A 27,711-nucleotide genomic window follows, 5' to 3' on the forward strand; every position below is an offset into this window, starting at 1 on the left:
TTATATATTAATGTACCAACTTCAAAAAATATATTTGGCTGTTGGACAATTAGACTTAAAATTAGTTACAATATAATTGTTCTAAATTTCAACATAGTGTAAATATTTGAAGTATCAGACATGTGTGACCTACTGGTCCGTTATGGAATGTGCCCGCAGGAATTTAGTTCTTAAAGTTCTTTTCAAAATTTAATATTTGCAACCAATCGCAAATAATAATACAGAATGTAGTTATGTGTTATACAGACAATTGGAAAAGAAAACTCAAAATTTGTGTTAGGTTTGGATCATCCGTCAAAGGAAAAAATCCTACACTGAAATGTCCCTACATTTGGCAACATCGTGATCTCAGTATCGATAATTATCTCATCTCGAATCGCAGTGTAATTTTGTGGGAAAAGGAAATGGTTATTTTCTTTCATGTAAAATAGAATGGGTTTGAAGTCTACATGTTTGTAACTTACTAAGTGGCGAGTAATGTTACTATTAATTAAGAAAGAAGAGTGTTTTATGGTTCTTATGTGGTGAATATGCCTTTAAAAATGCAAAGTCTACGGTATGAAAACCATAGGAAGTTCTTTAAGAAGCAAAATTCTAATTTAAAGGCTATTTTGCGAGAGGTAAGAAACAAGGAACATTTTGAGAGTTGCGATTTATTTCTTCTGTAAATGTACAGTGATTTTGTGTTTATTCAAATTTAGTCATGTTAAAGTACATGATTAAAGTGCAATGGTACTATCTCTTGAGAAAACGGGTTTGTCCCGCCTTTGATCACACTGGAAGTGTAGAGAAGGGTTCAGTGGAACGATGTGCAAAACGATTTAAAAATTTGAGTGTAGATTAAGCTTAGTGACGGCACATTTTAGAAACGTACAGGCAAAAGTGACTACTAGGCATCGAAATAGGTCTGTACAAGCAAATTAAATTACGCATTACAGCATAAAGGTGATACGGGCATCAATTAAGAAATTAACGAATTGCTAGGTGAGTGAAACTAAAGCTAGTATAAACATGTGAAAATTGTAAACAGGTTTTGTGGAACAGATAAAGGATAATTGTTAGAACCGTACTAATTTACTTTTGGCGCACACTAGAAAGAATTGTTGATACGCTATAATTACTTCACTAGGACCACCAGAATTAATTGTTGAAAATTTACAATTCATTTACGATTTGCGGATAAATACGGCTCCGGATGTGTAGCTTAAAAACTATAGCATTACTGCTGTATCGCCGTACCACATGAAAATCGAGAAAAAAAAAAAGTTATAGTATACATGAAGCTGCATCAGTTCCCCAAGGAGCAGGACGCTCATACTCTTAGGGATTATTCATTGAGTATGTACGAACTTACAAAGGGGGTAACAAAGCGACTTTTATTTACTTATCGACTGATGCGGAAATAAAGAACGTACCTGCACTTTATATCTGCATGTGTAGTGCCCTTGTACTTTATCTATGACAATGTGTGTGTGGGGGGGGGGGGGGAATTTAACGCATATCGCATGTCTTGTGCACATGGATACTTCTTACTATTGCACTACATAAAAAATTTATGGTATTTCATGTAGAAGTGGTAATACAACACAGAAGAAACGCAGATCAGGGGGTTCTAAAAAAAAGTTTCTTAAAATATTAGGTTGTAATCCTAGTTCACTTCGTAGCGATTATTGTTCGAAATATACACTACTGCTTATTGAAGGGAAGGTTCTAGAACACGCCCCCCCCCCTTCCATATAGGTTAGTACCTAGGATGGTTTCTTTCTGTACCAAAGTTTAATATTTAATTCAAATAGTATTGTCGAGCGAGTGAAGGCGGGTTAGTGCCCTGCAGGGCACGTTGTTTTCAGTCTTTATTACAGCTAAATGGGAAGGGGGACCTGTATTCTAGAACCTTGCCCTCATGGAAGTTCGGACAGTGATACAAACATATAAAGAAAAGGTTTAACTTCAGTACTGTGAGACAAAATACAAATAAAGCTGTTCATATACCTGTATTGATTGCTACAGTGGTGGAACAAATGTAAATCCTAGGGAAAGAACATTATCTGAAGAAAATTATTCACATGTTCGTTTTGTCAATGGTTCCACGTGTCTAGGAGTATGTTTCACAAGTCGTGCTGCGATGTTGGTTGTTCGCACTTTGCTATCAAGTTCATCCCACAACTTCTCGATAGGGTTTAGATGGGGTGATTGTAGGGGCCATGTCATTCGTTGTAGGATCCCTGGGTCAACTTGGGCTTGGAGTTCGTTCTGCATTGTGCAGACGTATGTTTGGGATCGTTATCATGAACTAAAGTGAAATTTTGTCAAATTAAACGGAGTCCAGACGCAATGGCTTGTGTTTCAAGAATTTCTGGTTAATGTTATTTTCACATAATGCCATTGATTTTAGTTAACCCACCTATCCCAACATAGGAAAACATCCTCAAACTAATACAGACCCTCCATCATGATTTACTGTCTCATCTGGGGATCTCCGCAGAAATCGTCGTCGTCTTTTCTCTAAACACTTCAAACTTACACTCGTCGGTCCACAACACACATTTGCACTCTAAGCGTCCAGTTTTTGTTATCTGAGTCGGGGCAGGTCGAAGTTGGCGGGCCCAAGCGATAGCGAAGAGAGTGCGACCGAAGAGACCAGGTGCGTCAGCGATCGGAGCAGGCCGTTTGGCCGCTAAGCAGGCCTCGAGGAGCTGCTTCGGCGTGGTGGTTTCATTCTCCACATAGCAGCACTCCATCAGGAAGACCTGATAAAGTGAAGTGCTTTGTAAAAGCGGTGCGCAAAATGATAATAGAAGTGCAGCGAAGTTTTATATATATATATATAACCTTTGAAATTCTCTATGCATACACCCACCGTCGCTGACGCGTCTCCTCCAGCAAGGTTCTAGAACAGGTCCACAACCCAGAAGCCAAGTTAGATGAATTTTGACAGAGTAAACTATTTCAAACTATTAACTTGCCAGAATACTACTTGCATAAAAGGATTTCTTCCAATAATTTATATTATAGAATAATAGAGCTTACTCCCCGAAATGTATATTATTGTAGAATATATATTATTATAGTGGAATTTCGGTTAATTAAAAATTTCAAATAATTTATTTTGTCGTAACTCAACCAACTTGACCAAAGAAACAAAACATCGAACAATAATAATGTCAGACAATGCAAAACATTATATTCATTGCGAACAAATTAATTTCAAAGAACCCTATACTGTATACCAAAATAAATAAATAAAAATACAAAAAATCGTAAACCATAAAACCCAAACATACATACAAACAGAATACAATCAAGTAATAGAAGTTTAAAACAAAATAGAACATCATCACAGAACACACGAGGTATAAAGCAATATATTGTATTATATAAATACTTCGACAGATTCACACAATACAACTACATATATTGTCTTCCGCCAATGAAAATCGAACATGACTCAGAAGATGAAAACGCAACTGAATGGAATTTCGAATAAAATAAAATACAAACTAAAATTTAAATAAAAAACTTTATTTAAAATTACAATTAATTAAAACATTATTATTTTATCTTTAAAAGAATGCACCTATATATATATATATATATAACTAGTGTGGTTACGTAAACAAACACGGTGGTGAACTGTTCCAAATTTGAAGTTCAGTGTTATTAATTTCGGTAATAAAATATTTTAACGATAAATAGCTTCAAAAACTGAGAGAAAAGAAGACAGGAAAGAAAAGGAACCAAAACAAGTAAGGAAAATATATTTAATTATTTTTATAAAGGGGGACTTGTGTTCTAGAACCTTCCCGTCTGATCCCTAAGGAAATACATTCAAGACTTCAGGTAGCTTCTAACATTTAATATTATTCAATAGAGTCAATATTTCTCATAGGTTACTTTGATTTAATATGGACCAATTTAGGGGGTGAGACTGAGAAAAACTTCGAAACAGAAAGACAGGGAGCAGGACGTTTGGACGTAGACGTTTAGGCGCGGCCGTTTGGGCGCAAAGCCGTATATCTGAATAGGTTAATCTACTTAAATGGGTTATACTGTATTTCATATCTGGAACCCGGATGTCTACGCACTAAAAGCTTCGAAAATAGGCACTAATATCACAAAGATAAACAAATAACTGACACAATTTAAAATATTCAGAAAGGCGAAATTATATCCCAATTTTCTTTAAAAAAAGTTATCTTCAAAAATAAATTTTTATTACATTATAGCATGTTCTATGGTAAACAGTCGCTGAAAGTTTCAATTATATTAAATGCTTGGTTTAGTTCTTGTAAATTTTTGTAGAACGCAGAACGAAAAAAATATATACGGGTCTAATTATTTTGTTTTTAGAATAAACTGTCGTAATTTTAGGAAAATCGGAGAACATGATTCGCAGATTTTTTTCAGCGTGAATCTGTATTGGACTGAAATAAAATTTGCTGTAGGCATCCTATGACACCCCAAAGTAAGTTTCAGTGAAGTTACCTTTATATCATCTCTAACGTAAAGGAATAGGCATTTTGGATATTCATAACTTCATAGCTATTCATAACATTGTATTACTGTTTATTATTATATTTGCAACAGAGATAATTGGAAAGGAAACAACAGTGAAATATAATATAGGGGCAAATTTTTACTTTGACTCCAACTGTGACATCAACCGATTCATCTGATCCGGTTCCCGGAGCAGTTTAGGAATCATTCCTAAACTGCTCCCGGAACCGGATCCCATGGATCGATTACAATTACTAACACAGTGAAAGTAATGTACGATGTTAAGAATTATACTATAAGTACAAGGGCCAAAATGTTACTAAACATCAATTCAGGTGAAGCGGTCACTATCAATTTTGAGATCTAAATGGGGGGCTACCGCCCCCCAAACCCCCCGCTCAAGTACCATAAAAACATCCAAAACAACAATAAATAATCAAAGCACTACTATAAACCTAATTTAGAAGCGGAAAACAAATCAAGAATAAAAATAATATAAATTTAAAAAAATGAAAACACTCACCGCTAATGATACACATATCCAGCATGCCGTAAAAATTGAAAATATCGCTCTCCAAGTGACAAACTATCAGCAAATTTACGACGCCACAAATACCAAGCAAAATGCAACATAAGGTTTTCTGAACCATGAGTTGAGACTAAATTTCGTTTAAGATGCGACCACAAATTTTCAATATTCTGAGTATTAGCACCCGTATTAGGATCCACAAAATTTAGTGAATGATTCACAGTTAAATGATGCCACTTCTGTTTATCCAAAGTGTTATATCCCTTCCAGCAATCAGTAATTACAACAGACCCCGGATGAACATGTGATGATATAATATGAAATAAACTTTCCGCAGAACGCGAATTACATTGACATTCACTCAAAAAAATATCTCCAGTCTCTCTACATATCCCACCAACAATCCAACGTTGCTGACGTCTCATAAGCCCAACATTAAACTTACGGCGGCCAAACAACGATTCGTCCATCTCTACATGTAAACCATCCCCACCTATTAAACCACCTGATTCTCTAACTAAAGTTTCCAAGCACACTTCGCGCCCGGACACAGCTTGTCAGCCAATCACATACAGTTTTACTACTTAAGGTTCGCTATACCAGAACACTCATGAATAATGAACTCATAATTGGTGATTCCACACACGAAGAAATAAGATAGCAATAACACTTGCGCAATACTCAAGTTCACATTACTGAAAAATGTTCCTTTGCGCACAGACGTCGATTTATTAAACCGAGCACATTTGCTATTATTACAAAGAAGAAAAACCAATAAACGCCCACTTCTCCCATACTTCGGAAGTAACTTCAGCCTTCTTCCACAACCATCACATGTTTTCTCTAACTCAATTAAACCACATAGTGCCGCAAAGCGATATGAGTTAATATCCGAATCTAATACAAACTTATTTAAGAACAACAAGTTCAAATTCTTTGTATTAAATTCATGAAACGGTTTTTCAATTGCATTTGCTAACTCGATCGTCGCCATGAAACGAAAATTCAAATACGCGCTCCCCGCATGCCACCAGCACACACATACAAGCAAACAGAACATGTGACATCACACTAACAAACTACCATATGACTACACAGACACCTAGTGGGAAAAATATGAACTAAGACGTCACACCAAAGGCACGAACAGTTCCAACAAGTGACTCACGCACAAACAGTTCCAGGAAGTAACTGAACCTATAAGAACCGATTAAAGTCACAGTTGGAGTCAAAGTAAAGACTTACCTAATATAGGTATTGATTAATTTATTTTTGCTTTGTGTTACACTAATCATGACATTATCATTCCATGACGGAACTATGGGCCAAATCCCGCAAGTATTCTACAATGTCAATAGTTTCAAAATTCTGTACAATACGGCGAATCCTTTCATCTGTCTGAATATATTTTCTTCTTTTCTTGGGCGACTCTTCTGCTCGAAGCATTGCCTCGTACAGTAAGTGAAGCTTTTTTGTGTCCTCCTAAGTGTATCAAAAAAGCACCAAATCGACGGATGCTCCATTTAAAGCTCTGATTGCAGTCCACGATGAGCTGCTTTGGCGTGGTGTTCGTTCTTGACTATAGTCATTGAGAACTCTATCATACAGATTCCACAATTTTATTGGAAATAATGTTCTTGTACCATGCGTTTTAATAATTTATTATAAAAAACTGCAAAAATGAAAATATGTACAGTATTATATATATATCTTAAGATACATTTTATAATGTCTGACTCAAAAAATCATGTACACAGTGCATTATGAATATATAGTCACATCTTGAAAATAACTAAACATTAATGAAAAAGTACGTTTTCTTTACACAAATTACATTTCTTTGTTACATATGTTTTATTTTATTAAAAAGAAATATTCTTTTAAAACTAAGCCACATAGTACGGATATCGCGACCTGGACAGTCGAAAGTCTGCTGCAGTTCCTTCCTATTTCTTTTCAACTGGTAGAGACAAGTTGTGCATGATGTGCAGAAACTTTGCTGTGTTAAAGATGCATTTTTTTTTAGTTTTTGCAATATTATTTGTGGAAGTGTTTCGAAATTTCCAGTGCCTAAACATCCAGGCTTTAGTTACGAAATTCACTATGACATATATAGGTAGGTAAACCTATTTGGATAAAAGGTTTTGCGCCCAAACGGCCTCGCCCAAATCTCATGGACCCGAAAGACAACTGTAGTTGGCATATATATATGCAATGTAGAAAAGAAGCTGTGAATTGGAGCCTGTGATTGGCTAAGGGAAACATTGGCTCCTGATTGGCTGTTGTGTTTATGAGATGTCTCTTTGTTGAACAACTGTTTTTTGTTCCTGAAAAGGATTGACCAGATAGGACTTAAGTTCAAACCTATTGTCTTTATTGCAGGGTGAATTGATATAAATCATTTGATTTTTTAAAAATAAAAGTCGTTGATTTAAATCAAATTCCGAAATAATTTAAAGTGAAAATAAGTAAAATCGCGTTTTAGTTCTGTTATTTCGATTATGGAAGATAATAATCATAATACAACGAGGCTCAAATGTATGTACAGCACAGTATGAAAACGAGTATTTCATGCAGATGATGATCAGAAAAAATCCCGTTTTTAATGGGTAACGGAGCAATCCTGCTTTCTTCTCTTTGTAACATAGGATTTGTATATTGTTAACTGTTCCACTGGAGACATCACTCTTCGACATCTAAGACGAAAATTTCTGTGTGTGCGTCTGTTTGTTTGTTCCCAGATAGTAGGAGCATATTTTGAGGGGTCCGATCCCTCTCCGAAACTTATTTTTTTTTATATACTTTATGTTGGTTACCTTTAAAAATAAACTAAGCTTTTGTTTGCTCCCGAAGAAGAATGGCTTAGCGATTCATTTGAAATATAGGGAAGAAAAATGGGAAGGAACACTATTAGGGGAATGATCTGATTTATTATGATGAGTTCAATACGCTCGATAAGTAGTTGACTTCATTGAGACATTAAAACCTGACTTCTTAGCTAATATTTCTAATCTGTGGATTAAACTGGGCCAGAGTGATAAGAAAATCAATTTTTCGATTCTGATAGGTTTTACAGTTACTGAAATTCGCAATACCGCATTCACTTAGTCTCCTTGAGAACACACACGCACTTGTTCCAACATTCCATTGCTAGAAACAACACTGAGAGACCACTTTGGGTATGTTTCGAAGTTCAGTTGTCGCGTTGGTTTGAATGCCTTCTACGATAGCAAAACGGTTATCTTTGAGGCCCTTTTTCATCTTGGATAAGGGCCAAAAATCCGCGGATTCCGTTGGTGATAAGTCAGCGGATTTCTGGCTCTTATCCAAGATAAAAAAGGGCCTCGAAATCCGTTGTTTGTAACAATGATAGAAACTGTGGAACAACTGTGTGTATTCTCAAGGAGCCCATTTTGAAGGCAATTAAGTGAATGTGTAACTACATTGTGGTAATAAGTTACAACGAAATTCCGGGAATTTTTCGACTGCTCTTCTATATTTCTCTCTCTCAAAGAAAAAGAAGATATATATATATAATATGTGTGTGTGTGATCACGCATGTTCTATAGGTCGACCCATTTTATAGGAAGTTAGTGCCCTACCTTTAGTTTTAGATATCTAACTAAACTACTGGGTGTGGAAAAAAAAAACTTTTGTCAGGAAAAACAGTTTACAAAAATCTATGGGAACCCTGTTAAAATTGCTTCATAAATTTGAAGGATTACTACTGATGTACAAAGAAGTAAAACGAATTTTCTTAATATTAACTGTTTTTTGTAATATCAGCTCGCTTTGCTATTTTATGAAACAATCCTTTTCCGTTTTTAGGCGAAAGAATATCTCTTACAAAATATTGATTATAGGCTTTATGAAGCTCTTTTCTAAAGAAGAAAAATACTGTTTAACGAGTTTTTTTTATACATTTATGTTTCATTTTTAAATTTACACTATTTTTATGTAGGTGGTACTATAATCTATAGTGATATTGTGGCTTCTTAGCTAAACCTGCCGTATATTGAAGAAATATGAAATGTACAAATAAATATTACATGGATAATTTGACTATTTTTACTCAGTTCTTGAATATGTGACATCGCTATTCCTAATTCTCAATCTCCTAATCTCTTCACTCTTGAAACGAAATTCCAGTCAATCATTAAGTTCTCATTTAATTTGTATAACTAAATTTTAGTGAGTTTGCAACCTCAGTTCTTTCACTGAAATTTCCTGTTTTTCGGAAAAGTGAACTAAAGCTTGTATCTCGAAGTCGATAACTATCAATCATTATTCACATCCTGCGCAAGATGGAAATTGCCTCAATAACTTCCTTTCCAAAGACAACTGCCAAACGCATCATACCGTTGTAAAGGACATTCCATCAACATTCAAATACACTGTCTCACCTCTGTAGAATAACAACGGGATGAACAATAAATAACATATTGTAGCTGGCAAACCGTTGAGAGTACGACATGGTCATAGGAACTTCTATGCTTAGATTACGTATCTTTTCCCAGGAGGAACACTATTTGAAATGAAATAAAATCTCTAAGTTTTACGTCCCACGCTTATGCCGGTTAGGCTAAAGGAGATGGTGATGATGAGTAATGAATGAAATGGTGGAATGAAGAAAGTGGGAGGAAACGGTGTTTGTTCACCACAAACTTCACTTGGCGGGAGCAGGGTTTGAACCCGAGACCCCTAGCACCAGAGGTGAACGCTCTACCACTGAGGAACACTATTTCCTCCTGAGGCACCCTGTATGTAAAGATTCGTGTTATCGTTTCTCTCCAGTTTTCCTGATTTCCATAGAGAAATGCATTTTGTATTGTTGGGAAGGCTAATGTTTCTCTTTCTTTTTTTTAATTATATACTTTGATATGGTGACAGAATAGATTTAGAAATAATTCAAACTTGGCTGTGAACTTAAATTTCTGCCTTTGAAGCAAATTTGTTGTAATGTTAGCATAAAAATAATATACTTAATATACGAAATTAATACATGAAATATGCTTCACAACAGAAAATCCTGCCCTTTTTTCTTTTGTGATTCTTATTTCTGAAACTTGTGTGCTCAACTGTTTCGGAAACCTATATGATTTACGTAAGGTACAAATTTAATTAAAAAGTATTTCATGGTTTATTTCCAGCGATGTCAAAATCGCATCAAAGAAAACCGAGATGTGCTTTTGAAACGATTCCGAAAGATTCCTGAGAGCGAAGGCATCCAAAATGCATTGTCAAATATGATTTGGGAAGAATGGGAAAATCTAAAAGTCTCTGAAAACCAAAGGTAATTGTTATTTGTATTCCATGTACTAATGTGTAGTATTAGTATTCATGCAAAATTAAATGTATTCAAAGTTGTCATTTTAGTAGAGAAGCGTAGTGTACAGCTTTTCATCGTTATTTCTTGTATACCGTACGAGGTGTGTTAGGAAAGTAATGAGACCTTTTTAACTATAAATTTTATTTGTGCAAATCAAGGGTACTCCTCTTCAAGATAACCCTCCTTGGGCAGCTATGAAGGCGTTGCTTCCAGTTTTCGTAGCACTGCCGGAAGGGTTCTGCTAGAATACCTTTCAGCTCGTCGGTTACGCTCTTCTGGGTGTTATCCGAAGTACCAAAATGGCGCCCCTTCAAGTGGTTTTTGAGCAAGACAAATAATAAAAAGTCACAAGGACTGAAGTCCGGCAAGTAGGAGGGCTGATGAACCACATTGATGGAAACTGCCATGTGACATGGTGCGTTGTCATGGTGTAGCATCCGAGTGCGTGTAATGCGTGGTCGTACACGTGCCACCCTTTTCCTGAATCTCAAGGGCTGACGTAACAAGAGACTTCGCCCTTTTCACATTTTTAACCGTTTTTGAGGGTGACGGTCTTCCCGCTTAATGTTCGTCTTTCAATTTCCTCAGCCTGAAAAGGGCTTGTGCCCCGGATAGGGAATGTTCTCTATAAGATCTTTGTAACTTTTCATAAAGTTACAGCAGCGGGTTCGCTAAACTTTACTCAAAATTTCATGACAATAGCGGGTTCGCTAAGTGTTGCTTAAAATTTCATGACACAACGCTGCTTAGACTTTAGTTGATCCATTTTCGTAACACACTAGCATTTCACAATCGCGTAGTAACTGGAGCAAGTTCAAACTTGTACTGAGTCAGCGGCAAGGGTTCATTCAATAGCCGTGTGTTAATGGAGGCAACAATGTTGTGAGTTAATGCACAGTGTTTCCAGTCTCATTACTTATATAGTACACCACATATCCTTGTGATTATTACTTTCAGTATATAAATTTCATTTAACAAACCGTAAGTAAAATTCCGAATCAAGAGGGTTTGGCGCTGGCATCGTAAGCTTTCTATCATTAACTTTTCTTACATTATTAGTTGTATAAGTGATTGTGATGGGCCAATAATGAGAGTAGAATGAATGGTTCCTCAGGTAGGAAAAATAACAATTTCATAGACAGAAAAACAGAGTTGGAATCTAAGTTCGAGGTTCACATATCGTCCGGGCTTTTATTTATGTTTATTACATAATACCTGCATATATTCCTTTTCATTGTTCACTCGCTGATGAGCAACTGAGATTAGCTTGGAATGTGTTACTTTTTGTAATATTATGTTTTCGTTGCTAAACTCCATTAGCTTCCTTATATAATGATAATTAAGCAGTCGTTGAATATTATTAAAACGTGAAAATATAAAGGAAACATTAAAATGTGACTGTACAAAAGAATGAAAACAATTTCCTAGAAAACATGTAAAGCCGCAATCGCGCATAATAGCATTAGCAGCAACGCTGTTTGTGAGTTGCTATGACTGCAGCATCTGACAGTCTGCGATTTCAAATGGTGTAGTGTCTCAAAACGCGGGTTTTAAGAGCGAACAGGCTGGAATATAAACAGTCATGAGTAGAGCCCGGAATTAATGGCAAAATGACATAAATGCCATTATTGCAATTTTCGTGATATTTTCAGGAGAAGTGCAATTTTACAATTTATAAGCAATTTGTTGCCATTGGTACAGGTTAATCTCTTCCACTACTCTTTATTTACTCATGAATAACAGCATATCACAGATCTGAGTCGCTCTTACCTGGCCAAGCGATCTCGGTGTCTGATAATAACTGGTGTATTTCCGTTGGAATGTAACAAGTGGAGGGGCGGGGATACTAGTGCGTATTCAGTTCTTGGAATTTTGAAGCAGTGTTCGGTTCTTGGAGGGACAAACGAAGATGCTTACTTCCAAGAAGTAGCCAGGTGGGCAGTTATTGTGAATCTTAGGCGTTGGTGATACAGAACTGGTATTTATATGCGTTTCAGTATTTCAAGATGCCGAAAGTTGATCTTTTTAGGCAACAGAAGTTGGAAAAATTTGTAAGTGAGTTCGGGCATACTGTGTTTTCAACAGACGGTTCTGTACTGTTTTGTAAGTTATGTGAAACTGTGGTTTCCGCTGAAAAGCGTTATTTTGTAACACACCATATAAGCACTGCAAAACACAATTCTGCAAGGACACGCAAATCAGCTGGTAAAAAGGTTCAAAATCATCTTGGAACAGTCACGAATCCCGCTTCGTGTGCTAAGAGTTTTGCGAACGATCTGTGTGAAGCTCTAATTAACGCGGTCATTCCTTTATGGAAGTTAGAAAATATTTCCTTTAGAAACTTTCTGTAGAAGTACACAAAACGAAGAGTTCCAAGTGAATCATCTTTGAGAAAGAGCGCGTACAGCAAAACTATTGACGATATCCGTAAAAGTGTTGCTGACAAAAATATATGGATTTCAAACTTGCGATATTCTAGGACGTTCCCTTGCCAACGTTGTAATTGGAATTTTGGGAGGGAAAGAAGGCACACAAACATTTTTGATTGCATCAGATGTTCTTGGCACGGCAGTTGCACAGGTTTTTACAAAATTGCTGAGTATTCTCTGGCCAGAATGTGTAAAATACGATAAGGTCTTTTTCTTGTCACAGACGGAGCTGCATACATGAAAAGTGCAGCAATAAGGCCTTAAGGTTCTATTCCCACGTGTGTTGCATGTCACCTTTCTGGCACACGCGCTACATAGAATTGCAGAGGAAGTTCGTTCTCATTTTCCTGACGTTAACCTTCTTGTGTCAAATGTGAAAAAGGTATTTCTGAAAGCTCCCTCACGAACAAGTGCGTTTCGCGAATTAGCTCCTGAACTTTCGCTTCCACCTCAGCCTGTCTTAACGAGATGGGGTACATGGATTACAGCTGTTCTTTATTATGCTAACAACTTTGAACCCATCGAAAGAATCATTGATACTTTTGATTAGGATGATGCGTCTTCAATTAAGGTTGCTCAAAGTTTGCTTAAGAAGAATTCCTTGAAAAAGAACTTCATTGCAACACATTTTGCAAAGTTGCTAGATGCTATTACCAAGCTTAAAACGATCTGAGTGTTGTGCCTGGTGACAAGGGCGAGCACATTCGGCGTCAGTGTGATCGTGTTATAAGTGCTAATCCAGATTTGGGAAAATTGAAGGACATTGCTAGTGTTATGGAAGGTGATGCTGATATAACTGTTGACAGTGACATGGATCCTTCCCAAATTACATGTTTCAAATATGCTCCAGTGACATCTGTAGATGTGGGAAGATTATTTTCACATCTAAAGCGAATTCTTTCTGACAGGAGACAAAGTCTTTCCTTTGAAAATTTTAAAAAGATGTTAATAATTTCAGAGAACAAAAATATGGAAAACTCTTCGTAAGTGAAAATAAACTGCTAGTGTAGTGTAAAATGACTTTGTATTTCTTGTGCTTTGAATGTTTGTGCTAATGTAACCGCGTGTAAATAAAATGTGATAGTGTTTTTAAGTTATTGTTTCATTGTTACTACTGAAGAATGGCGAATGAATTGCTAGATGTCGTCCCTTCACGAATTGCGCAAGTTTCCAGAATTTTAAGTGGTAAGTACAAAGTGCAAAATGAAACATTTTATTCGATTAGTAAACGAATTATAGCATATTATAGCCTTTATATATTTTAGTATCTGTTCCCCCTCCCCCCTTCAAAGTTCGTGATTGCTTGTTTATTTTATTTTACCTGCCATTTTTGGGTGTTTATTTTGCAATTTTGCCAGCCATTTTCGGGCTTTTGTTTCGCCATTAATTCCGGGCTTTAGTTATGAGATGTATTGTAAGGAGCAAAGACCACAAAAGTCGAGATTATACACTTTTTAATTTGTTCAGTATTATAACTTATCCTGCATTATACGCGTTACGAATCGCAGTTATCAATGTATCACATTCACATTACGGTTGGTAGATCACGGTACTAAAGTTTTACTATTCATTCTACCTAAGCGGATAAGTCAGTCATAAACTCTACACTATGCGAATCTACAAGGGAAAAGCAATTCACAGGGAGGAAAATTTCTTGTATGATATCTTTTCTTGAAATCGTTCAGAAGGCATACATTTCTCTTCCTTGTAAGCCGGAAGTGCGGTGGCTCAGTGGTAGAGCGTTCACCTCCGGTGCTTGGGGTCCCTGGTTCGATCCCAGCTCGCTCCGTGTGAACTTTGTGGTGGACAAACACTGTGCTCATGGGTTTTCTCGGAGTTCTCCCGTTTCCTTCCACTTTCTTCATTCTACCATTTCACTCATCTCTCATCATCACTGTCTGCTTTAGCCTAACAGGCATAAGCGTGGGACGTAAAATTTAAAGATTTCATTTCATTTTCTTTCCTTGTAAGCCATTTTCAAACCCCCTAATTGACAATAATTGTATTTAACTTGCATCTTAAAAAGAAATATTGAGATATGATTTTATTTTATTAATAATTGAATTAGAATTAAGAATTCAATTGTTATAAAGTTAATTTCAATAATTCTTTCATTTTAGAGTTAAGGTGAGGCAAACTAGTCCTGTCGAGATGTTGACCATTGTTTCAAATTTCAAAGCAGTGTGTCGTTATACGATTGGAGAATGTAATGAAAGTCTGTTTTACATCCTGTAGTAATGTTTTATAGGCTAAAGAAGGCTGTAATGATAAGAATGAATGAAATACTGGAATGGAAAACGTGGGAACAAACGAAAGAACTTCGAGAAAACCCGCGCACACGATTCTATACGATTTGGGTAATCAAATACATAGAGTATGGACGTGTGGATAATATCTGAATTTAACGTGTGTAAAGTAATTAATTACACAGAAATTGATTCACTCAATTGAGTCGAATTTGAAGGTGTCACTTATTAGGAAATGCCATGTTTCCACCACCGGATGTATTTGATCTGCAGGCCACATCCGATATCTCTTTTTTACTTATAAAGTTTCTGTTTAGGGCATGGTATAGTCTTCCTGTTGCTGCAATTCTATTGTTTATTTCTTCGTCTATTTTTGCATCATTCCTAATTACGCCTCATAAATGTTTAAAATGTGTTACTTGTTCTAAGTCTTCACCTGCCAACTTTATTGTATGGTTTTGTGTTTCTCTACTTATTACCATAGTTTGTTTTGTTTATGCTGATTTTCATACTCCTCTTTTCAAGTTAATTCTTCCATATATTTACGTTGTGTTGTAAATTCTTTTCCGTTTTAGCTACTAGGACCAAATAGTCTGCAAATGCCAGTTCTGATATCTGTATCTGTTTCATGCGCCAATTTCCTACAGTAAGTGATTTTGTATTTTCCTTTGTTGTTTTTATAATATCATCCATTAGAATTAGAAACAGCAGAGGTTTCAGTATACAGCCTTGTCTTACTCGTGTTCTTGTATAGAACTCATTGCTTCTGGTGTTGCATGTTCATACATAATTTTTGCAGTTCCTGTAAAAACTTTGTATTGCATATATTAGGTTTTCTTTAACCTTTCTTTTCCGAAGAACTTCATATATTGCATTCCAAGGTACTCTGTCGAAAGCTTTCTCCAGATCAATGCAACACAAATGCACCGTTTTATTGTATTCGATAGCCTTCTCCGATATCTGCCTCAAAGCAAATATTGCATCTTGGGTGCTGCGATTTGACCTGAAGCCACACTGGTTTTCTTCTAGTTGATGTTCGACTTCTTGTCTCAGCCTGTTTTCTAAGATTCTTGCATATATTTTTCCTGGTACACTCAGTAGTGATATACCCCTGTGGTTATTACATAGTCTGTTGTCTCCTTTCTTGTAAATAGGAATAATAACAGCAATTCTCCAATCCCTCGGAGCCTTTTTGTATTTCCAAGGTAGTCTTATTGTATGTAATACTAGTTGATTTCCTGCTTCTCCCATGTATTTCATTATTTCTGGCATTATGTCATGTTCTGTTGCTTTCCCAATTTTTAACTTCTTTATGGCTTGTTGTAGTTCTTGTTCCGTAATCATATCTTCATCGTTTTGTGGTTCCAAATTTGAATTCTGTGTTTCTGGGTTTTCCTCACTCTGTGGCTGTTATTTCCTTCTAATAATTCGGTGAAATATTCCTTCCATCTGTTCATAATATCTTCTTCCTTTGTTAGTAGTTTTCCGTTTTTATCTTTGATAAATTTTATTGGGCATTCTTTGTTCTTTCTCAGGCTCTTCAGTGTTTTGTAAAACAATTTTGTGTTTGCTGTTGGTTTCCATGATGCCAAATTCTTCCCATGATTTTTCTTTGCTGCCAGTTCTTTCGTTTGTTGTCTTTGGAGTTTGTAATGTTGCTAATCTTTATCTTTTTTCGACGTTAGGTATTTTTGTCATGCCTCTTTCTTCTTTAGTACTTGTTCTTTGACTTCTGCGTTCCACCATGGAGTTCTCTTTTTCCGTATTCCTGTTTTGTGTTTACTGCATACCTCTTCTGCTGAGTTCAATACCACTTTTTTGAAAATTTTCCAGCTTTCTTCTAAACTGTTTGTTTTCCTCTTTTCCTCTTCTATTGCTTCTACCTCTTCCTGAATCATCATCTTGAATTTTTCTTGATAGTCTTTCTCTTTCAACTTATAGTTTTTGTAGGTTTGCATTATAGTCTTTTTCTTTGTTCTCTTTTTAGTTTTTGTGGTTTCCGTTACCATTTCCATTGTAAGCAGATAATGGTCGCTGCCAATTTCGAGACCCCTTCTTACTAGGGCGTCTCTAATATATTTCATTTTATCTTCATTTACAATTATATAATCGATTATTGATTTTTCGTTTCTAGAAGGTTCGACTCTTGAATACATGTGTATTTTCTTTGCGGAAATTTTGTGTTCGTGATGACTAGGTTGTTTGCTATGCATATATTTAATAGCCTTTCTCCATTATCAGAACGGATTTCTTCCCCGTGTTTACCAATAATGTTTCCAACTTCTATGTTATTTCCCACTCTAGCATTTAGGTCTCCCAAAAGGATAGTCTTCCCGTTGTGTTGTTGTCTCTCGTGTTCTGCAATTCTTCATAGGATTTTTGTTTCTTTTCGATCATTTCGTCTCCATTAGGTCCGTACTCTATTATCATGTTTGTTCTACTATTCCCTTCTTATACGCTAACAACCATAATTCTTTAGTTTATGTTTATCCAGTCTATAAGATCCGTTACATTTTCTTTGTGTATGACACAACCCGCTCCTGCTCTAGCTCTTTCATTCATTGGTACTCCACTGTAGAGCAACATAAATCCATCTTCCAGTATTTCTCAGCCCATCCCCTTCTTTTTAGTTTCCATTATAGCCAGATACTTTACTTTTGTCTTTTTCATTTCCCCTACGAGCTCTACTTCTTTTCCATTCAGGTCTCTTATGCCCTAAGTTGTATACATTGCAGTCCGTTCTCCTCGCCAGTTCGTTATCAGTTCTTTCCGTTCGGCTCTTGCTCTATGTTTGCTTTTAACGTACTACTTTTTTCCGGTGCAGGGTTGTTGGCCCTACGTCCAAACCCCAAACTGGAGGACAGGTAATTTTCTGTTAGGGTTTTCTTCCTTTTAGATGCATCTACTCTTCTGCAAGGCAGCAGCAGCTGATTTTGGTCCGCCCCGAGAAATTCCTGGTACCCATCATATCTGATGGGCGTTCACCGATCCGCCACCTGGGGAGGCGCGTGGTGGGAGTTCAGCATTTCCCCAAGGTGTGCTGTTTTGCACTATAATAAATTTCTTTTTCCCAAAGCTCTGTTTTTGATGTTGCCTTATTCATAGATTAAATTTGATGTATAGCAAAAACTCATTATAATCAAACGTATGATTTACTATTCTATGTATACATACTTCTTGTGCAATGATACACCTATCAGAAAGTCTAATGTAGTTAAATTCACTTTTAAAACAGTGTAGGTCCATGTTTCATGTAACTTTGCTGTTGAAAGTGTCGCTAAACTCCAAATCAACCATCAAATTCGTTTAGCAAATTAGAATAGGATATTTTATTTACAGTAGTAGTGTATCCAGTTTTCTTACAATACAAATGTCTTAGTTTGTTTTTTTTTATTATTTTTTTGTGCCTGATTTTCTTGGGTTGTGCTTTTTACATGTTTAGATACATTGATCCCCGTGTGCGGGAGTTCATGTGGTAAGAACAACATGAACATTTGTTAAACCTCGGACGAGAGCGTGGTAAGGAGAAAGGTGGCTTTGACCCTCCGTCATGTTAGGTAGGATGAACAGTTGAAAACCTGGCCATTACAATCGTGGTGGATCGGTGAAGACTGGAATACTGTTTCTGCTGCAGCAACACACTTCTGGAACTAGGGAGTCCTTGGACTTGAGGAAAATTAGGTCTTTAAAGCGTTATTTTTATGTACCATACCTTAACTGTTTCCGTATTCTCCTTCCAGACGCCAACTAGGTTTATTTGCATTTTACAGGAAAATTACTACAGTTGAAAAAAAAAAATCCTATACGGCTAAGAAAAGTAGTAGTTGTTTACGACGTCCAAACCCATAGGTCGTTTTTATTTCTTTGACAGACATTATATTTTCTGCAGTGTTTCACTCTTTGTATCTCCTTAATTAAAGGTATTACTTTGAGATTTATGATACGTGCTATATTGAAGATGGTTCCGCACAACGGAATCATGAAATTAAAACTTTCGGTCGGATAGTGGCTTTGGCTATGGATCGTGTTGGTGTGGGTTGAGCTGACTCTTGTTTTATTGTCAAATTATAACTCTAATGTATAATCACAGTGTCTGAAATTTATTATTATTATTATTATTATTATTATTATTATTATTATTATTATTATTATTATTATTATTATTATTATTATTATTATTATTATTATTATTATTATTATTAATTTGTTTTCAGAAAACTTCAACGGCAGGCAGAAGACAGATTCCAGTCACCTGCCGATGATGTTGATGAGGCTTTAGAAGTGTTGGAGCAAGTTAAGCGAGAACTCGTACAAGAAGGCAAGTTTCCGATGTTTTAAGAGTCAATAGGATAAATACATGAGTGCAAGCACTATTTATTATTATTATTATTATTAAACTTAAAGCTTCCTTTTGCTTATACAGGGTTTCCAGAAAGTTTTTTGTACACTGCAAATAAGAGCAATATGATTGTATAAAAGATTTTAAAAACTGACATCTTCGAACATACAGACATGGCTGCATCTACTTCTGCACGTTAGAGAAGCCATCTTTCTTAGGATATATATATATATATATATATATATATATATATATATATATCTCAAGCAGTCTAAAAGTACTAGCTTTTGCACACGAGATGGAGTTAGTGTCCCAAATCTCAGGGTATTTGAGTCGCAGCAGGTCAAGCTTAACGTCATTCGACAATTGACAGCTGAAGCTAGTTGATATGCAAAAACTGTTGGAATTCTTAGTATCAGCCGTACGGTATTGCGCCGCGAAGATAAGTGAGCTTTCCGCAGACTGCGCTATCTTTTACCATTTTATGTCGATAAAGGCACACATGTTGCGCAGGCGTGTGAAGAAATTTATGCTGTTCAATGACGAGATATGTTATCAAAAGAAACAGCCGAAAAATGGTTCGGTCACTCTCGTTTGGGAAATTTTGATAACCAGCATTCTTCTCAGTGGGCGATCAATCGCATCAAAAGTAAATGATATTCTGGCAAAAGTCAAGCAAATCCGGCATGTCCGGAGAAGTATAGTGGGTTCTTTACATTATAATATAGACCTAGAAATTCGTAAATCGTGACCAATAAAACCTGGAAAAGTTAGGAAATTCGTGCTCGTGAAATAAGTGGGAACCCTGTCAGCGCACAATAAAAACCAATCCTGATGCTGGGGCTAGTACTTGTTATAAATCTTTCGCAGCATGTAAAGCTTCTAATTTACATGGCATGTATCTAGTTACTGATGACAGTCTAACAAATGATACGATTCATCATAATGCCTCAAGCAACTGTTGTTTCCTTAGAATGTCAAACAATTTTTGTAGAATTCATGTCTGGGATTGTAAAAGTCACGACAGAGTTGCAACACTATTTTCTCTCTTCCAGGTGGTCGATGCCGTGTGACAGGTTCCCCATTTTCCATTAATTTCGTAGCGTGCCGCTACAGTTTGCCAGTTTCACGCTACAGTTACCTGGTTAGGAAACTTGGAGCAACAGAACTTTGCAAAGGTCACGGACCATTTGGTGTTACGTTAGAACGCATGTTTGGACCGCAGTTGTTCTTATGTCTAATATTACAGATACCATGTGTCAAACATAGTACAGTTTGAGTATTATTTCTGCACCTTTTTTGATACTCTTTTCTTTCTTTCTTTCTTTTTTTCTTTTTCTGGACGGAATTTCAAACTTCATTAAGCTCTAACTTTAAGCCCGTCCTCGGCTACCGCTTTAGCCTTGAATATTGTCAGATTCAGTGGACCTTCCTAGTGAGTAAGACTAACGAGGTCTATTCTAATTTGATTTTTAGTGATGTTTTATAATCCATTATGTGCTGAAGATGCATTTTTAAAAATTCTTTCTTAAAAATATTTTGGACCGTTGAGGAGTCGTTGTCGTGTTGAATTCAAACCCGTACATTTTTTTCGGGATATTCTTTGGCTGACATTTTCGTCAGAAAATGTCCGAAGAAAACTTAGATCTGCAACTGTGATTACGTTTTCGATATTTTTCAAATACTGCGTGTCCATGTGTTCTGATGTTCCCATGTACGTTAACTGGTCCCATTATCCAGTCTTGTATAATACGTGTCTAAAAATTTAGCAGAGATAATTATGAAAAAGCAAAGGAACACCAGCTATTAACAGATTTCAATAACATCCATATTATTTCAGTGTTGCAAATTCCCGAGTCCATTTTTTTCTTTTTTAATGACTGATTTGAATTCCTGATCGTACTCACCGTAATTACGGACCAAGACAGTGGTATATTAGATAAACAATGCGATAATATAATTAAATACAAATAGACTTATAGTTAAGTCACATTCGGGAATTCAAATCGGCCGCAATAACATTTTCACGGGTTTTTTCCACAGAAACAATATGGATGCGATTATTAAAATTCGTTAATAGTTAGTGTTTCTTATTAAAAGTTAACAATCACTTCTTTTGCTCATTATCTGTATTGAATTTTTACAGATATATAAAAAATGGATTTAAAAATCCGTTATTTCGCACAAGATTAGACACTTAGCTTTCCGGAACTAACCGACAGGAAAATTACCAAAAGTGAATATTTTTAATTTTTAGGTCTAAAGAGGGGATGAAGAATTTCACCATGTTATTTAAATGGGTCTTTTTTTTGAACCTATAGTCTCATGTTTTAGGTACTTAGAATTGGAATAGAAACTTGAAATTCATTACGCTTGTACGTTTTCGTTAGTACTACCTAAGTAAATCAGTAAAAATAAAAAAATTAAAACTTTAGACTGGTTTTATACGGGACTGAAAAATCTTTCCCATGTTATTTATATGGGACGTCTTCTACACCCCAAAATATTTAGGTACTTCAGGCAGGATTAGAATGATGAAATTTGACGTGATTGTAGCCTTCCGGGACTAACCCACAGGAAAATTGCCAAAAATGAATATTTTTAATTTTTTAGGGGTCTAAAATTATCTTTTAGATAGTTGAAAATAGGAAAAGAAACGATAGAATTGTGGGTTCAAGGGATAGGAGGCTGTAGGCCGAGCAAATATCGTGTGTAGGGGCGAAGCCCCCGGATAGGCAAATTCAGGAAATATGAGGAGCAAGTTCACGAAATTCAATGTTGATGCAAACGCCAATAGATAAAAAATGCGAGGCCGTAGGCAGAGCAAACTCGGGGGTCTCGGGGCAAAGCACCCAGCTAGCCAAAGGCTAGTATCTAATATAAATAAAATAAAAGAGTTAGTTTGTGTGTCTGTCTGTCTGTCTTTGTGCGGCTAGGGGGCCAGACAAGTGGACCAAGAGTTACCAAATTTTGGTCAGGGGTACCTTCGCCCAGGCCCCAGATCAAGACGAAGCCCTTTTTTCAAATTTCAAACCAGGGGTGTCTCAAGGAGGGCTTTTACTGGAACCGGCTTGGGAACCAGACAAATTGACCGAGAGTTACCAAATTTTATTCACAAATACGTTGGTCCAGGCTTCAGACCATAGTTAAACGTTTTTGTCAAAATTCGAACCAGGGAGGTCTCCGGGGGCGTTTACCGGGACATGTAAAAGTAGTAGAAAATGACCGATATTAGTGTCTAATTCATAGTTTTCGCGGTCGCTGAAATCAATGGTGAAAATCCGATCGCATTAACTTCCAAATTCACGCTATTCGGCCCTGGGTCGAGGGACACCGGGGGGAGAAGGGGGAGATGCCGAGACATATAAAAGTAATCCAAAATAACCGATATTAGTGTCAAATCCATAGTTTTCGCGGTCGCTGAAATCAATGGTGACACTTCCATTGGCGATGACTTGCAAATTTAGTTACAATTGCATGCGGGCCGGGAGTCAGCGGGGGGGGGGGGGAATCCGAGACATGTACAAAATAGCCCAAAATGACCGATATTAGTGTCAAATCCACAGTTTTCGCGGTCGCATGGATCAATGGTGATACTCCCACAGGCTTTGACTTCCAAATACATCCCCCGTGCGAAGCATGGGTATATTCAATTAGTTATATATAGCCCAAGAATTTTAGACAAAAAAAAAAAAAAAAAAATCGGATCGACCTAACAAGTTAGAAGGAAGTTGAGACTTGGCACAATTGTTTTAGCTCATACTAATGAAAATACTGAAAGTCCCTTAGAATCCAACTTGTACTTCGGCTGCCATCTTGGAAGATGGCGGCCAAGTTTGTTTTCTGGGAATTACTTGAAAACCGTTACGGATATCAAAAAGTCCCAAGAGATGAAGAAAGAAAAAAAAAACACAAGATTGAAGATCACCAATATTGAATGTTATTGAGGATATGCAAAATTCAAATGGATTTTTTCTAGTAGAATTGTTATTAATATGAAAAATTGTTATTAATATGCAAAATTCAAATGGATTTTTTTCTTACCAAGGTAATTTAGTCCTCAGAGGTATCAAATAGTATTTTCAGTGATGAATTCTCACGATTTGTTTCCTTATACTGTCCACACATCGTGAAGCACAACAGTCCTGAATGTACACACTTGTATCTTTTTGTAACTAACAGAGTATAATTTCAGGACTTCGAAAGACTTACAACACAAGATTACTTTTCCATAAGGCGAACTGACAGATTTTGGTGTGGAATTTTAACGGAGATGCGCATTGAACAGATTTTAATACGTAGCTTTAAGACCATTGGTGGACTTATACATGGGCGAGGAATCACAGATTCTACTGTTCAGAGATGGGTTACAACAACTCTAGCCTGTACTGAAATATCTGAAGCGTTGACGGATTTTTTTTTTGGATTTAATGTAACAAGTATACATCATGACACAGAAGTGGGAAAATCTCGTCAGTTAGGAGATTCCAAAGACTTCTGCAATTTGTAAGCTGGTTACGAGTTGATCTACAGAACACTTGATGAATCTGTTAAATGGGCTGATAGCAGACTTATCAATTACATGCGATACAGCACTGGATATTGGGAGAAACACAATGAAATCACTTGTAGGGAGTAACTTTTGCGATGTCCGTATGTAACAGAAGAAAATAGTTCCTTTATTGAAACTGACAATTAAAATAAGCTAGGAGACTGTTATATTGAAATTCCCACAAGAACTCTTCCACAGAATGGTATGTCTGGACAAAAGCAAAACAGAACGGAAAGCATACTTTGAATATGAACTGACAAGCATGCATGCCTCCATCATTATTTGTTTTATCACTGTTACGAGAAGGCAACAAATCTTCCATTCTAAATGCTTTTCATGCCAAAGTTAGACCCCAACTTTACTATGTCATTCCTTCTATGTTTTGATGGAGGAAATCTTCCACATTGTATGGTTTGGCCAAAACCAGCTACGTTTGGTGAAATATTTGACGTGTATGTAACATATTGAGCGACATTATGGTAAAAATTGTACAATGGTGTTTGATGGCTATTCAGATAAAGAAACAACAAAAAGAGCCGAGCATGAACGACAAGCAGCTAAACGATCTTCTCGAGAAATCATTTTTGATGAACATACACCAACCACTATATCACAGACAGAATTTCTTGCTAACAGTAACAACAAACGAACTCTCATTCAATTCCTGATGCATGCCTTGAAAGCCAAGGGCTACATTGTTTTGCAGGCAGATGGTGATGCAGATACTCTCATTGTTAGGACTGCCTTGAATCAAGTCCATAGTAAAAATACAACAGTTGTTGTTGGACAGGATACAGATCTACTTGTCCTTTTAAGTGCTTTAGCCCCTGAAGATTTTGAAGAGCTATTGTTTCTCAAGCCAGGAAAATCCAACAGCTTATCAGGTATCTTCATCATCTCAATACAGAAGAGGAAAATTGGGGAGGCTTGTGAAGTTTTACTGTTTGCTCATGCCATGACTGGATGCGACTCATCAACAATATATAATAATGGTAAAATTAGAGGACTCAGACTTCTTCAGAAGCATGAAGAATTAAGAAAAGCGATGAAAATATTCAACGAAGGGAATGCCAAAAAAGAAACTATCAAAGCTGCTGGGGAAAAGATTATATTAATATTTTATGGATTGAAACCAAACACACTAGACGAGTTGCGATACTTCAGGTGCAATCGTACAGTGGCAAAAAAGAAGCTAGATACATCTTTTCAACTGGCATGACTTCCTCCAACCAGCGCAGCTGCAGAGCAACATTCCTACAGAGTATACTTACAGGTTCAGGAATGGTTGGAGAACTGTTTGGAACCGATTGGGGTTGGAAAATGATAAGAGTATCACTCAGGCCTATCCCTACTACAGACTAAATAGCTCCATTAGTTGTTTCGCCCAACTGCAAAGTAGGATGTACAAAAAGATGCAAGTGTGTACATTCAGGCTTGTGGTACTTAGTGATGTGTGTCAGTGACATAACTAAGGGAGGGCAAACGGGCCATATGTCCCGGGCGCCGGATTGGGAAAAGTGCAGAACTGGGCAAATATTTATTTTCACTCTAAGACAAGGGAAGGAATGAAGATCATAAAAACATTACCTCAAAAACTTAATAAAACAACAATGACTCTTAAATCTTAGGATCATATCCATATAGCATAAGTTAGTTTCAAAGTTATCTTTTGAGGACGGAACCTGCAAAGTTAAATTTTAGTTCCACCTTTTTTTGTTTTCATTTACGTTATATCGATTTAAGAGATTTGCAACATGCCGAGTATAATGTTTGTTATATTAAAATATTCTATTCTAAAGCAACTGACTGTTGATTCATTTTGCACACATGCACATCCCGATATAATTCCAAAAACATTGTGATTTGTAGTTATTATGATAAGACTATAAGAATATGTCAAGCATGCTAATCTCAGATTATTTGGCAATCAAATGCTAATTAGTTTGGTATTGTAGCTTGTACTGACAATTATATTATGTTCTGCAATTTTAAAATCAAGCGTTATCACTTGAAGAAAATTGGAATAAGAAAAAATTACTGTGTGACACCAATATCAGATGTAGCCGGTGAGCATTTTGATTTGGTTGGTCGGGATGGGGGGCGCTAAGGTGAGTTTTTGCAGCGGGCGACAAGTAGCCTAGTTCGTCGCTGATATGTGGACAGTGTCAGGGAACAAATTTTGAGAATTCATCACTGGAAATGGTATTTGATACCTCTGTGGTCTAAATTATCCTGGTAAGAATAATAATAATAATAATAATAATAATAATAATAAAAAATTCATAGTAATAATAATAATTATACTAGAAAAATCTATTTGAATTTTCCATATCCTCAATACATTCAAAATTGGTGATCTTAATCTTGTGTAACTTCTCTATTTTTCATCCTACAGAAAAATGTTATATATATATTGTCTCGGAATTTTTTGATACCTGTAACGGTTTTCAAGTAATTCCCAAGAAAACATAAATTGGCTTCCATTTTCCAAGATGGCGGCCAGAGCACAAGTTGGATTCTAGGAGACTTTTAGTATAAGCTAATAGACAATTGTGCCAAGTCTCAACTTCCTTCTAATTTGTTAGGTCGATTTTCCTAAAATTCCTTATCTAATACGAGAGGAGTAATTACAACACACTTAAATGTAAATATTTTATCCTACTTTATTATAATATTTATTATTAATCACTTTGAGTGCTCTTCTACATACAGATATTTACAGAGATGCAGCCTCACTGAGAAAGAAAACATTGAAATGTTATATTTTAGCAGTTTTCTAGACTTGTGACTTTAATCACTTCGTGTTTTTTGACTTAAGGCAGACTTCTAATACATGAGTGAATTTTGAATCGTTATGTATGATGTAGTTAGTTTTCATACTGTTTGTAAATATATGAAATTTGCACATTTTTAAACCAAAATTTTGCATCTGAAATTTATATCTCTGTTATACATATTTATGTAGATATTCTTTCACTTGCAGAACATCTAATGATATCGGAACTGGAAGCATTCCTGGCGTATGAACAAGAAGAATTGATAGACATAGTAGAGAAGTTACAGTCAGACGAAGTAATTTGTCCTGTTTGTCAGAAAAATTCTTTAGAAATCATATGTGGAACTCTGACATGCTCATGTGGACTAAATGTACCAGTGCAGATTACAATGGATGAACTAAAGCGAAAATTGAATGTGTGTGTCAATGAACATGGACGTAGCTGTGATAGAGCAGTTGAATGTTGTGTTTGCGAGGAGGAAGGAGTGAAAAATCTATATATCTTATGTTCAGGCTGTGCGTATTTAAATATCCTTTTATAAACACAATAATATTTAATAGATTTCGACTGTGATAGCAAACAAGCACAAAGCGTGCGAGTGACTAGTACAAATGTTCACGTATAGCGGAAGCTTTTATTTTAATTGTATATTTTGCGTTTTTTGTTACAGAAAGTCTTGCTGTAAGGTAATATGATGCATATCTGTAATTTGACTTATTTCTTTTTCATGTATCATTAAGTATTATCGCACTTTCTAGAAATCTTGACAGTGTCCTTTTTATTTGTATATATATTTATTTATTGGACCTTTGTTGTAGTTTAATGAACTCAATAAACGTGCACAGTTTTGCACCTCGTTTGTACATCTGAGTACTTTCTGATCTTTTTCCTTTTATTGTGCAGATTACTCGAGATGTTAGTGTGAAATGAAATTAGAAAGAAGTATATCAATACCAACCTACCTTTAGTGTAGAAATGCCAAATTTCGAAGGCAGAAAAATAATTACAATTAA

The 27,711-nt window shown here is 36.1% G+C and overlaps 1 protein-coding gene across 1 annotated transcript; it reads left to right on the forward strand.

The window, feature by feature from the left end:
* On the forward strand, positions 1-27,561 carry Ripalpha (RPA-interacting protein alpha). Its single transcript, XM_081771366.1, has 4 exons — positions 1-620; positions 10,177-10,319; positions 19,245-19,348; positions 26,905-27,561. The coding sequence occupies exons 1-4, from the start codon at positions 531-533 to the stop codon at positions 27,237-27,239; spliced, it is 672 nt and encodes a 223-aa protein (XP_081627492.1). The 5' UTR covers positions 1-530; the 3' UTR covers positions 27,240-27,561.
* Positions 27,562-27,711: the final 150 nt, after the last annotated feature.

The sequence above is a fragment of the Thermobia domestica genome, chromosome 9 (genome assembly GCF_964235325.1).
Source record: "Thermobia domestica chromosome 9, izTheDome1.hap1.1, whole genome shotgun sequence".
NCBI classification, from domain to species: domain Eukaryota; kingdom Metazoa; phylum Arthropoda; class Insecta; order Zygentoma; family Lepismatidae; genus Thermobia; species Thermobia domestica.